The 15270-nt window shown below is 29.4% G+C and overlaps 1 protein-coding gene across 1 annotated transcript; it reads left to right on the top strand.

Annotated features, from left to right (window-relative positions):
* Positions 1-1798: 1798 nt before the first annotated feature.
* On the top strand, positions 1799-4865 carry LOC111036066 (E3 ubiquitin-protein ligase MARCH3-like). Its single transcript, XM_022317960.1, has 4 exons — positions 1799-1958; positions 3059-3332; positions 3709-3725; positions 4795-4865. Exons 1-4 carry the CDS (start codon positions 1799-1801, stop codon positions 4863-4865), a joined length of 522 nt encoding a protein of 173 aa, XP_022173652.1.
* Positions 4866-15270: the final 10405 nt, after the last annotated feature.

Below are 15270 nucleotides of genomic sequence, written 5' to 3'. Positions count from 1 at the left end.
TTTTTTGTTAGTATTGTAATAAAGTAGTTGTAGTAGAAAAAAAGTTTCAAATTGATCAGCACCTTAAGTTATTTACACACGAAAAATATTCGAAAAATCCCACTTCTAAACAAACAACAAAGAAGTTTGGGAAAAATGTGGCAATGAAGTTGCGTGATCTGAATAGAGAACAGCGTATTTTGGCCGAAAATATTATTAACGAAGCTCTATTCCTAGCGGAAAGGGAAATTGACTATAAGCCACAAAATATCAGGTCCTTCGTATAATACATCTTATACACCTTCGCCAATAACTGTGGCTAACTGAGCACCAATGCAACAACAATATGCCACACTCACACATAAACCATCGAAATTCAAACACTGCAGCATCAGAAACAGCATTTCAGCCATACAATTTAGAAAACAATCCAACACCCATACAACTATCAATTTCTGAAGTACCCATAACTTGTGAAGAACAAAATATAAACACAGCAGCATTATATTTGTCTCAGTTGGGGAAAGATAATCCTCCGAGTTATAATAATAGTGAAGACCCTATAAAATTTAAATTTTAAGTGTATAAGTAAATATATTATATAAGTATAATATAATATACAAATCATAATAAAAGTATATGTAACAAATGTTCAAAGTTTTTATTACCTTTAATGAACTTTGGAAAGAACTTCATACATAGCTTCACACGTTTCCGGTATTATGCTGCTGAGAGCTTAAAGAGAAATAATAGTACATTTCAAATCTTCGTAGGTTCTACCAGTTGCTAAAAATCGTAATGTCGCTATTAATCTCTCATGTGGCTAAATGGCTTTTCTCATAACCGTATCATTTTTTCTGAAGAGTGGAGTTACTATAGACAGTAGATTGAGAAGGCTGGGTATTATCATTCTGAGATAATTGTGCCAATCCTTTGGACAAACTTTTAGTTCTGTTAATTAGTTAACAAGGGAATATACATTTCTTTTTTTCAACTATTATTCACACTACTCACTCTTTACCTTTGTTTTGTTTTTTTTTATTCTTCAAAATTAATAATAGGGCAAATATAACTAAAACATTGTCCTCAAATGACATCTTGTTAATCAGAACTACACAACACAACTGAAAAAATGATAATTGTTTTCAGTTAAAAATGAACATGTGTGTACATGTGGGATGTCAGTTTTAGCTACAGTTTTTACTGAACAGTTACAACTGTCAATCAAAACTGATCGTGTGTAACTGTATGTTATCATCAAAATATTGATATCGTGAAAGCAATTTGACGTCAGTATTATTGTAATATTATATTGTAACTATGTATTATTGGGCGCCCTTCATCATTTTTATTTTATGTACTTGCATTGTTTCTATATATCCTGTAAAATTAATATAGTTTTGTCATACGAAGGTGCATCACATTAAAAATAGTAAATCAATGAATGTTCCTGTATAAAGTTACCGTCCATCTGGGTGTATAAATTTGCAATTACCATCCCAGGCCAACCGCCTTATTGTAAGAGGCGGGTGGTACACAGAGGTCAAACGAAATTTCCAAAATCTATTAGAGTTCTAATTAACTATTATAAAGAAGTTTGACAGATGAGTTCTGATTTTGACATTGTTCTTAACTTTTAATACATAGGTAATAACATAATAGATGTACCTAAACCTACTCCCTGTATGATAACGTTTCCACGTTTCCAAAACAGTTTGTTTATTTATTAGTTAAAGTATTAAAATATGCATCGGTTTTATCCAAATTTAAACAATTTATTAGATTTTAAAAATTACTTGATTGAATTAAAGTTGTCGAGATGTTGAAATCAGAAACACAACTGCCTGCAATCATAGAATCTGATAATACAACAAGTATAGAAGTCATATCGTTGGATCAAAAACTGTCTACAGCATTCTGTAAAATATGCTATTCTGGAGGAAGTTGTGAACAATTAATACATCCTTGTTTTTGCAAAGGTAATTCCATTTGCATGTTCCAACTATTGAACTAAGCTAATAAACAGGGTTTTTATAATTACTTATGTTGACATAAATATTTGCTTTTTAAATACTTTTTTTTAACAATTATCATTGTAGTTTTATTTTAACTATCAAAGACCCTAAATCAATTTTTTAATCTATTCTTTCATCACAGATTTTGTTCCGTCATTTGAATGTAATATAGCCAAACAATAAAATTACGACTTAACTTTATGTTTTAACGCAGTTCATTTTTCACAAATAAATAACTTTTTGATATTTATTATTATTTTGAGCAATTAATGAATTATCATCATCATTATCTAAAAAACAAATTTTTGAATAATTGTACAATTACTTAAAAAAACAATATGCATTATAATTATTTATTTAAACCAGTTAGGTAACCATTGAACTAATAGGTTATACTGAATAATAATATGCCTAAGATATTTGCTTGGTTTGAAGAAAGACAATTCTTGACCATTTTATTATTATTTTTATTTTATTGTTCAAGACAGCAATTCTCAACCGGGGGGTCGCTAACAATTATTTTAGGATCGTCAATCCATGTGGGAAAAAAATTGTTTCACTTAGAATCTTGTAATTAATAAGTGTTATAATATATATATATATTTTTGGATACCTAGTCCGATAGTCGATAAAAACGTTCGTTGAAGTGTACATAATATACCTTTTTTTGTAAAATATATACACAAATAAATACAATAATAACAGTTAGTTCAATTTTTTAATGCTTACATTATAAAAGGGTCGTTGGACATCTTGGTGACATTATAGGGGTCGCGAACTCAAAAAGGTTGAGAACCGCTGGTCCAAGATAATTCTAATACACACGAGTATGGTTTGTTCCATTCGTATTTTTCATAAAATACACTCGGTAGTGTCGATCATAGACTATTTATATTTAATTTGTATGTATTTTATGTAAGTGTATTTAATATTACAGCTATTGTAGAAAATCTTTCACTAATATACATTTCTAATAACAAAAAATTCAACAAATATATTGAAAGTATTTTTAAACCTGTATGCCAAGAAATATATAAGTAAGAACATTTTGTTTGTTTGGATAGGATCGGTTGGTAATATACACCTAACATGTTTAGAGCGATGGATCAATGAATGTGGTATTGATCGGTGTGAACTATGTCTTTTTCAATTCACGTCTGACCAGACACGCCGATACACAGTTTGGCAATCTTTAGTGATTTGGACAAGAAACCCAGTCCATCGAAGCTTACTAATTTCAGACTCTATAGTCATGGTTGTACTAACGATTGTGATGGCTTGTCTGATTACATCTGTGGTAATGGGCATGACAGTATTTAGTACTTCGAAGTCTGACAGGTAACACTACCTATACACACGTGTTCATAATATAAGAAATTGTATACGATTAATATACCTACTAGTGAAATAGGTACATAAGTATTGGTAGATTAACAAATTAAATAAAATGTTTCCAATCGCTCCGCCCTATAACATCTGCCTGGTGCCCGCACGTTGGCTGTTACTCAGATAGTGTTTACCCATTAATTATAAATATTATAGATCACTTACTACAAACGAAATTATGATGCTTGAAAAATAAAGGTCAAAAGAATTTAATCAAAACATTTAATTATATTAATTTCCAGTATAATATTTTCAGCGGTAGTAGAAGTATAACTGAGGGGCCTCAATGCAAAACTTACTTTTTTATTTATCGCATTTTTCAGTAGAGCAGGTTTTCTGTTTTGAGTATTTTTAATCGTAGTAGACCATCGCGGAGGGTTTTAAAAAGTTCTAAAAAATATTCTTATATTGGATATAAATTAATTTCTTATCTGTTTAATTTATTTCTTGCATTTTTTTTAATATATAAAAAATTGTTTTTCCCAAAACGGACCTTTTCCGAAATTTTCTTTTTTTGCATTAAATTTGGAAAAAGTAAGTTTTAGAAAAAATTTTTAAACAAAATGCAGTATTTCCGAAAAACGAATATTTTGTAAATCTATTAATTTAGTCCGTTTTTCAAAAATAACAAATTATTTTTAATTTGAAAAAAAATAAAGAATTAAATTGCAAATAATATTAAAGAATTGGTAATAATATAATAAAACATTTTTAAACTTAATTTACACTTTTATTTTGTTTTTTTGTTTCATTTTCCAACAATTGGTAAAAATATTATACAATATAATAATAACAACATAATATAACAAAAAATATATAACAAGTAGTATAACAATACATTCGTTTAATAACATTTTTATTAGTATTGTAAAATAATTTATTTACCTACCTTGGTAAAATATCAAACAATATAATAATAATAATAAATAACGAAATATATAATGTGCAGTACCTATAACAATACATTTTAGTTATATTTTTGAGTTTCAAAATATAAAACAATAAATTATCAACTAGAAATTAGTTATTTAAACATATTTATTAAAGTGTATCTTCTTCAAATTCTTGGCAATATTCTTCAGCTGATGATTTAGTGACTTCATCGTTTAAAATATCATCATAATAATCTTGAGCATCGGGTGGTATATTGAAATACTTTAACAGTTTTTTTACATCATCCCTTTTCTGTGGTTTTACATGACTAATTTTAGTTAGGGTAGTTTTTCACCTAATCCTACATTTTTCAAATTTCCATTTTATTTAGTAGAGGAATTCGTATTGGTTCTCCTTCGTATGTCTGAGAAATACCAACAGTCTTTTTTTTTAATCGCTTCTTTATAATCCATAATAGAGTAGTCCTTATCAGAAATTTTGATTATGGTAAATTTTTTAACAACGTTATAATATTCTTCAGGAAAAATTATATTTTCCATCTGTCTAAGGTCTTTCTCTATTCGACCGAAAACTTGGTCCGGTGGCATATAGCTTGGTACACTGATTGGAAAATAATGTTTGATTTGTTTAATAATTTTGGCCTTAAAGTTAACAAAATGTGTAATAATGAAATCATTACATTTTGGTTCTTGTTGTGTGCCGAACAGGATTCAGAAAACAAATTGAAAATAATGAGAGAATTGTTTGACTTTGAAACTTGAATCCATAAGCGCAGATGCAACTTCATTTGGACCTCTTCCACTTTGATTTCTAAGCCATATGAACATATAACAACTATCAGAGTTTCATTTTTTGAGTTTAAAACAAATGTAAGATTGTAGAGGCATACTTGTCTAGAATAAAAGGTATCAGTTACACTTAGTTTTTTTAGGGGATGATTTCGCATCATGTCAAAGCTGACATTAATAATAGATTTATTGTCTGTTTGTTTCATGAGTTTATGAAAAACCTTACTACGCTGTTTATGGAATTAATTTTTATTATTTGCAATTAATTCAAATTTAATTTTTTCGTCAATTGCATTTTTATTTTTAATTCTTCCTCAGTACAGAAGCTACAAACTTTGACGGGGGTGACCGGATCCTCCAAAACTATTATAAACAATATAAACTAACTAGTAACTATAGTAATTTATTAATAACACAAAACGAGCAAATTTCTAATTAGAAATACAATTTTGGAGGGAAATGGTAACATATCTCACATTGTAATGAAGTTAATAACAAGATTGGTACATCATATGAACATCTGAAGTACCTACACAGAATTTTAAATAAACGCATGGCATAAATATAATTATTAGCAATTAAATTAAATAAACTTAAATTAAAATTATAAATAAAAATGAAAATACCGTTTTGGGGGAAAAAAAAACATTTGATGACTTAATACAAATGAGTAGGAATAGGAACGTTTTGTTTCATGATGGAAATAGACCATGTTTACCAATAATGAAGGTAATAATAGTCTTTTGTGCAGTTCTTCTGTTTTGTTTTACGTATGTAAAGTATACTTTTAACATTGGAAGAGAAACGTTTTGCAGAAAACGCAGTTTTTCTATCATCGTTTTCTTAAGGGAAAAGACTATTTTGGCTTAAAATGTGACCATTCGAAACCCCACATAATTTACCATAAGAATCAATGTGTAGCTCAATTTTCTTAAAAATGGAAAAAGTATATTTTGCATTGAGACCCCTCAATTTTGAGAGTATAGACAAAATCACGCAGCAACTAATTATTTATGGATAGGGACTAAACAATATAACAGTGTATAGTGACAGAGTTAATCTGATCTAATATCCTATAACCTATTTTAAAAAGTATGTGAAATGTATTCGTTCTTCACCTAGTGTGTTACCGGAACTTCTCACTCCAAAATAAGTATACTAATCTCTATATTATCTAGATCATAATGGTTGAATCAAAATATTTTTATCTTGCTTAGTTATGAAATTATGGATTTAGTAAGCAATAGAAATTTACTAAAAATTAGTTCCTAACCTAACCTAGGAAATGCTTGTTCTTCTGAGAAGCACCGGATATACTCATGGTAGCCAACGTGTTAATGCCACTATTACATGCAAGCGCTAGAGGTAAATTGTCCAACTGTTTTTAATAGTGATAGACACATTTTAATGGTACTTTAGTAATAACGGCAACCATAGTATCTTAGGTGTTAATAAGTTAATTTAGTATCTTGTGTATGATTCAATAAACAGACATATCAGTTAAAATTTAATTATCACAATGATAAATTAATCTATATTAAATGTGCACAAAACATACAAATATAATATAATCATTTTTCTTTCATGCATTTTAGCATTAGTTCCAAGTCTAAAAATCATTTCAAGTATTATCTGGCTGACATACTAGCGTTCAGTAAACAAAACACTAAAATTATTTTATTATTCTTCAAAATTTCTATCAATAATATGAACAATGACATCACTATTCCAGGAGTCAATTGTAGTAATCAAATTCAAATACAAGAAAAATTATTGCAGACCCTTTTAAATTAATGTGGTGTATCATATATTCAACTAAGTTTTTGGTTATGTATTTTTGTTGTTGAATTGAAGTCAGTTCCTCCCAGAAAAAAAATTTGGGTTTGGGGTTCCTTGCTCACATACAAGAACCAGTTGGTTATAATCTAATATCTAAAATTTATTTTATACTGATTAAAATACACAAATCATTACTGTTAACACAATTGTTAGTTAGAAATATCATAGTGGAAATTGTCTGTTACTAAACTCTGTGCTAGGAGAGAACATTACAGTTTTGCGCAGGCAGACTAACGGCAGCGACCACAGTTCTCCTCCCTTTGTATAGATTATTTCTTATTTATATATTACGGTAAATTACGTTAAAAAAAAATTAAAGTTATTCGCGTTGATTAACTTTATTAACCCAATACATAGGTAATTATTATTTTAGAGCAGATATACAAGGTACACTCAAATTCTATTAACTTAAAAAATGATATAGGTACATCAATCTTAACACGTTCACGGACATCTCACCTTTATCTACCTCAGAAAATTACTTTTTTATTACTGCTATAGCAGTATTGGACTGCTTCGTATATGTTTTTAAAGTTAATGGTCACTTTTATAGCAGTAACAGTATAAAATAAATTCAAAATTATAAGATAATAACTGAACTTAGTTTTTATTTTAAAAATCAATATACAAATTTTAAAATGTAAAAAGAAAAATTAGTTATTGCATGGTTTCAGACTGATTCATGATACAAATTAATTAAAAACATATTATCAATAAATATAAATAAATATATACTATGATAAATGAATCAACAAATATTTTTTTCTAATTGATTATCATTGGGCCATTTTTCGAAACATTTCCCTGGACAAAGTTATTTTCCAAAGACCTTATATTGCAATTTAGCGTCCGAAACACAATTAAATTGTATTACGGTTCGAATAATTCGGTTGGTATGATAATATCATTTATAAAGTAAATATCATTGTTAACCATATAAAAATAAAAATTCCATCAGAAAGTATAAAAATAAAACATTTTATGTAAAAAAATTTAATGTATTTTTAATACCATTAAAAATAGTACTGCATGAGCAGTAATGCCCGGTTTTGTAAATAACTGCTATAGCAGTAGTGACCCCTTACATCAGAGTTGAAAAAAATTTAAATTACTGCTCTAGCAGTATCTGACCACGAACGTGTTTGTCATTAAAATTAGAAACAATGCATTATTATTATTTGTTTATTTTTACAAACCAGTCTTGCAAGACCTTTGAGGTACCGCAACAGTACTTTAACTAGCTATTTACTTCAATGTCTAATATCAACCATCTGCTAATTTGATTACATTGTTTATATTTAACAGCTATGAGATTAATATTAATATTTTAGTTGTATTTGTTTTTTATTAAGGATTCGGATATTTATTGTTAATAATTAATTTGATGATGACGGCCCGTTATTTAAATATTTTGCTAAGATTTTCAAGTTTTTTTTAGGATCTTCTATTTATCAACTTACATTGTGAATTAATCGTGGAAACCTCTCGTGGAATAGACATATTTATTTAAGATGATGCGAAGTTTCTGGTTGTTTGTTATTGATAACAAGGGGCTGTTTCCTCAAAAACCTAAAGACGATCCAAATTGCTCGCTTTTCATATGTACGTACAGGTATCAATACTTTTAGAATGTTTGGAGATATTAAATTTAAATTTATGATTTATAATGACTATAAAAAAAATCTTGCCTATTTATATTTAATATTCTTAAATTATTTTGAATATTTTGATATGAATTTCAACAAAATATAATTTGCAAATGTTCTCGATTTTTATGAATTTTGCAGACATTTTTTTTATTGCCACAAATTAAAAAAATTAATCAATCGAAAACAACTCCAACTCTTAATAATACACACTAGAGAAAATTTAAAAATTAATAAACATATAAAGTAATACAACTAACGGCTAAAAACAATTTTACTTATTATTTATTTTAATAAAACCTTTAATTTTTTACATAACTTTTCTGCATTTCATGAATTTAGGATCTGGCAGATTTGCTTCAATCATTTCAGCATTTATAGTACACCTATCATCATCATTAATAGAAAATTCAGTTCCTTCTTTTTTCAGTCCTTGAATTACCACATCACCATCATCCATCATCCACGCTTGCGCACTAAACACATATATTGGAATCGCGTTTTATTCTGAAGCTCTCCATTAAATGCACTGATAGAAATTTACCATATTTCATACTTGCCCATAGAACAGTAAAATATTGTATTTTATTTATTTGTACATATGTGTTGCCATTTTGATCATCTAGTTTGTTGTGTATCACACCATCTAATTCAGTATCCACAGCTTCATCTGGATTGTCTCCATATTGTTTTTTTCATTGGTCTCCCCCTTTTTCTAGATGTTCTAATTGTTTTTGTATTTTTTTTTTAAGTTAGCTTCTTTCAATTCATCTAAAATTTCTTCAGTAGTCAGAACTGCTTCATATCGAGGTGTTTTAAGTCTTAGTATTACTTCAGTGACCCACAACATCGTTGAATTAAAATTTAACACGTCCATACATACAAGACACCTAATGTACAGCAGTGCAGTTCTTACCCACTAGCTAAACTTTTACTCGACATTGAAAAATAATAATTAGCCAAAAGTATTGTTGGACCAAAATCTCATATTTTTTGTGTACTTACCTAGTATAGGTAGTTATTATAAAAATAAAAATGGTATTATATTGATTAAATTCTTAATTCGCACAACAAAAACATAAAGTACATTGTCTTTTAAATTCTTTGTCAGTTTGTCAGTTTACTACCAATAGTATTTTTTTCTTCTATTACCATACTATATTACTTGTAAATTAGTTAAAAACGTAAATTGTATACACATTTTTTTAAATAAACCTAAAAACCATAAAAAAAATTATCAAAGTTCCCCCGTGTTATGCTATACTACAACTATTGAGTCCAACATTTTGATGGCATGGCACTTCACTTTGGACACTACTGACAAACAGTTAAAAAGACGATTCTGACACGATATATTATACTATTTTTATCAATGTTTATAAAAAAAAAATTGAGTCATCATTAAATATTATAACAATAATTTTAAGTTTTGAATCATTCGAGTTACCCCATTTTACGGTGAAATATATATATCATGCACCTAATATTAAGTATTCAAAAAACTCAAACAAACACAAATAATTATTCATGGCAACACGAGATAGCCTTTTGTAGTTCGTTTACCGGAGTCCGAAGCAACGATCCACTCGTCACACTTGGGAAGACTATTGCATATCAAAAAATGTTATTTCGCCACCGCAGCCACCTAGTGATGGGCGATCCTCGAAAGTTAATCGATCTAGCTCGGGGAAAAAAGATCGATTTCAAAATGAATCGTTCACAAAAGATCGATCTGAAAAAATCAGAAATTTGTTTAGCTATGCCGGCATGCCGCCATGGTTAAATAGGTTTAAAGTAAATAACAATGGTGAGCAAAGTATAATCAGTGGGAAAATAAATCGCTATTACTATTTACTAATAAATAAATTATAACCGTGATAATAGAAATTGATATATTATGCAAATAAAAATAAAACGAACATTTAAATTTAATTTTGCAATATAATTAACCAAAATGTCAGTATTGATATGTAAAATACCTTTTAATATACTATAATAAAATAGATAAATCAGTCTATATAAAAAAAAATTAATCAAGTAGGTAATTAATATTAATATTAATTATGAGGCATGCATAAAAAAGTAGTATAATATAATATATAAAATCCAAAATTATCCTTTTAAGTGCCAGTCATCTTATATTTAACTTAGGAATAAAAATTGCTGTAATTTTTCCCAGTTCAACCTATCATGTTTAGTAGTCATTATGTTACCTACTTTAGAAAATAATCTTTCCGATGGTACTGATGTGATGCTACAAATAATAAATATGGCTCAGCTATTTTGGCTATATGAGGATACATAATAATCCAAAATTGAAAATATTTTCATGTAAGGGTATTGTAGGTTGATTTAAAAACTGGTTTAAATCTGTTGGCATACGCTTATTGTTGTCTTCAGAATTTTCCGAGGCTTTTTTGGACACCGATTCATTATGAAATGACCACAAATTATCAGCCTGTTCGGTATCATCATCACTAGAGTCATAAGTCTAGGTTCTTTATTAGAACCACTAGAATTAGTTTTTAAATCTAAAGTTTTAAGATAGAATTGTACGGATTGCTTTAGAAGATGCTACTGGATTATTTGAATGTAATGTTTTAAATCTAGGATCCAATAGTGTGGCAATTGAAAGAATTTGGATTTCTTCCATCCCACCAAACCGTCGCTGTAAATCGTCTAACAAGGCAGACTTTAATTGTACAACAGTAGGATTAAAGACAACAATTTTTTCACAGTTTTTAAGGCAATGAATCAAAGGAATATTTTGCTACCAGTTATTTAGTTTTCCCCACAAAACTCTTTAAACTAATTTCTTTGGCAATATCTTCTTCATCTGCAGATAACATCAAGGGTCCTCGATGAATCGTTATTAATATTGACGCAATATTGTTAGAACATAATAATAACCGATCGATCATATAATATATAGAGTTCCATCTGGTAGGTACTGGCTGTTTCAGTTTTAAGTCACACACTTAGGTACAACTAAGTTCATCACTAGCGGAGACTGATTGTTTAAAAAATGTTTCAATAGCTATAATTTTTTTTAATTTTGTTCTGAATATCCAGAAGTTTATTTAACGGTCTTTTGGTAACGAGAATCAATGTGGGTGCAAAACATGGCAAATGATAATCATTACCAAATGGTTTTTTAATAGCTGACAATATGTTGGCCCCACTATCAGTAACAACAGTAAATACTTGCTGCTTCTGAATACGTCATTCTTTAAGAATTTTTTCAAACCATTCGCAAATGTTGCTTGAAGTTTGGCTATCAGCTAGTTCTATAACTCGAATAGTGACGATTTCTACATTGAGTTTTGACATACCTACTTAAAAAATGAACGGTCATGCCCAAAAACCTATTAGTATTAATTATACCGGTCCAAATGTCTGCTGTTATAGTCATGCACTCTACATTAGACAATCTAGACTTAACTAAAGAAGACAACACTAGTTTTTTACTTTTCACTAAATTTGTAATAACTTTCCTTAATGGCATGTTGTACCTATTGCTGTAAATAAAACCGGGTTTTTCTGTCGTTGATAGAGTCATGTTGTCTTTTGCTAATATGTTAATAAAGGCATCGGTGATTGCTTGGATTTTGGAACCTCCACCTAAAAAATTAAAGCAAGTATGAATATTTTTAAATTTTTAATTAAAAAAAAATTTTGCTTACGCTCATATAATTTAATATCCGACAGTGATTCATACATTTTGGGCTGCTTCAGGTTTAGACTGTTCAGACTCTAGGCAGAGCTACATGCTGAAGGTGGAGGTGTTGATTTAGTTAAAAGTGAATCAATATCAGAATACTCAGAACCAATACATGACATTTAGAGATAGATTGGGTAGAACTGCTACTAAGGGAAGACTGAGGACGAGAAACATTTTGCAGTGTTGTTTTAAATTTGTTAGCCCACAGTTAAAACGTTATAGTTACATAATTTAGCTATGATTTATCTTAGTAATTATTAGTTAATTAAACTTGCAGTATCGACAATTCGATTTGCCAAAATAGCAAAATTAGTCTCTGCTGTCTCATCAAAATTTGCTTCGCTTTCATCAATACTTGTTGAAGACATTGAATTTCGGGCCACCTTTAACATTTTTTCGATATTAACAGATGGATGTTTCCATTTAATATGATTTTTCAAGTTTGTTGTGTTGTTACTAAATGTACATAACTTACATACGCCACCATCACTGGATTTTTCATAAAAATTCCAAAGAACGCTTTTAACTTTTGACGCCATTGTAAATCTACAAATATTTATTAAAACAATCAACAAATCACACTCAAAAAGCTCATGGATGGCACGAAAAACTAAAGAGTTGTGAAAATGTGATGACTGATAATTGAACAAAATGTCGAATTATCGATTAGACAATTTAAACAGTAGCATAGCGCGCTACACCGGCGAGGGTGACAGTACGGAGACTTCAAAGTTCGAGTGACGCCGTTTACAATGTTACCAACCTCGAGGCTCGCACTATCTCTGTGTCTGTGTAGGAAGAGATGGGGGTCGTTTTCCGACAAACTTAAATTTGATAACACAATGTAACTTCACATATTCTCCAATACCAACATAATATGTATTAAGTCGATATTAGGGAAATGTTATACCAAACAAATTACTGTGCAGCAAGCTGCAAGCTGCTGTCTAATTATTATTTCACAAATTATATTAGAACAGTAAAGAAAAAGAAATCAAATAATTGATTCTTGAAGGAATGCTATAATATAAATTCGTATAAGATTTATTATTTAAAATATTTGTTTCTAATTTATATGTATCACACGTATTACTTCAGTAGTGTAGCTATTATAATGTACTAAATTAGTTACTGTTACTTAATTAATTAATTTTGAAAATGTATTATTAATTAAAATATATTTTAAAACAAAGAACAATAAGTATAAAACAATTATTGTCTTCTTTGATTTTGATAATGATGACAAAGAGTTCTATGAATATTTAAATTATCAGTGTAGACCATATTATACAGTACGTATAAGGGTTGATCGGTTATAGTAGTACTTGGGATGAACATAACTTTAAAAGTTATAAGTATTGGCTTAAAAGTTACGGATTCTGGTTATTATTAGAGCACTGTAAGCAGCAAGTCCATGTTATATATTAATATGGCCTGCAAACATGTATGTCACATTGGTGTAATATTCCTATAAAATTCAATAATTTGTATATTTAAATATCTTACCCTACTACCCCTCTCTACCATGCATATAAATAAACGAATAAAGAACGAGCGTCCTCTAAATTGCAAGTTTTCTATAAGCTCATTGCTTGTCTATAGTAGTATAAGGTCAGTGATAATACCTGACTGTAGATTGTTGGTGACGAAATTCGATGCATTCGCCGTTGGTCTTTGCATGCTTTTTGTCTAGCTGTTGTGGTCGTTAGTTAATTTTTTGAACGTTGTCAATACCGCGTAAGTGACGTTTCTGCGTTGTAATCGTAGGTACTTGCGCAGATTTTTTTATCTTCGTCATTGAATCGAGAGCGATTTTTGCAGCACTATACACTGTTTGCGATTTTAACTATCTTTTCATTGACTTGAGCGTCGTAGAGCAGAGAATTTGGAAACGCCCCCATCAATCACTGATGCCCAGAATATCCGCTTTCCTACTATCAGGACACTGTGGTTTGGCCGAATCGGGATGTTGTTGTCCTGAACACCGCTGTACTCAAAAGTTAAAAACGTATAACCTCTGTTTGGTGTGTGGGTTCGTTTTTCTCGGCACATATCATTTGCGCCGATAAAAAGGTAAAGAAAGAAAAACAATGTGATAGGAAAAAGGTATACTTAACTTGGGCCGATCGTTATTTGAATATAATAATGTATGTTGTACCTATGTCAATTACGCAGATCGATTTTGATGGGGAAATACGTTTGGGCGCATTTACCCAAAACAAAACACTTTTGGGCGTAAATCCATAACACGTTTGGGCGTAATATTTCCCTTTATAATAGTACGTTTGGGCGCATTTATTTCTTTGCAAATATTAACCTTATTCGCCTATTAGCGTTACCCAGAAGACACTGCGAGGAGGTTGGCTTAATAGTCTTCCAAAAATATATATATTTTTTTAAGCCTAATTTAATTTTTTTCCCAGCAAAACGTGGTCCTAATTTTTTAATGTAATTTAATATATTTTTTTCAACCTAATTTCTAACCTTATACTCCCAACATTTTTGTACAAACACTACAGACTTGTTTTTCTTCAGTTTCTTTTTTTAATTTATTAGTTAGTATTTATTTCCAATGCTATTTATTTTTAAATTTGTCTCGATTTGAATTTTGATCAATACGTTAATAACATTTTGATGGGTAGGATGTTGTTTATAAAATTGCTGATTATAATTTGAATGGAAAGATTCTGGGCCATTAGTTGTTCTTGGGTATGTTTGTGGCTCTTCAGCCAAAATAAAAGGTGGAAATTGCGAATCTTCTGATATATAATTGTCAAGTATATAATCAGTAAAATCTGTTACATCAGGTGGTGCTATAGACATAAGCTCGACAAAACCACATTCAACCTCATCAAATGATAAAAAACTCAAGCCAAAAAAATTTTGAAGCCAAACACCTGTCTCTGTTTTCTCGGTGTAATGTTTTAATAAAGATTTGCTACTTTGTATTTTACGAAACTAACTTTGGTGTAAGTGAAATCGGCAACCAATTATTCGAAAAT

The sequence above is a fragment of the Myzus persicae genome, unplaced genomic scaffold (assembly GCF_001856785.1).
Source record: "Myzus persicae strain clone G006 unplaced genomic scaffold, MPER_G0061.0, whole genome shotgun sequence".
NCBI classification, from domain to species: Eukaryota; Metazoa; Arthropoda; class Insecta; order Hemiptera; family Aphididae; genus Myzus; species Myzus persicae.
This window is presented reverse-complemented; position numbering and strand designations above follow the sequence as displayed.

Bases quoted from the DNA above. Each gene is read 5' to 3' on its own strand.
- LOC111036066 (XM_022317960.1), top strand. From the start codon at position 1,799: ATGTTGAAATCAGAAACACAACTGCCTGCAATCATAGAATCTGATAAT. The intron at 1,959-3,058 runs GTAATTCCATTT...TTGTTTGGATAG, and splicing joins ACATCCTTGTTTTTGCAAAG to GATCGGTTGGTAATATACAC.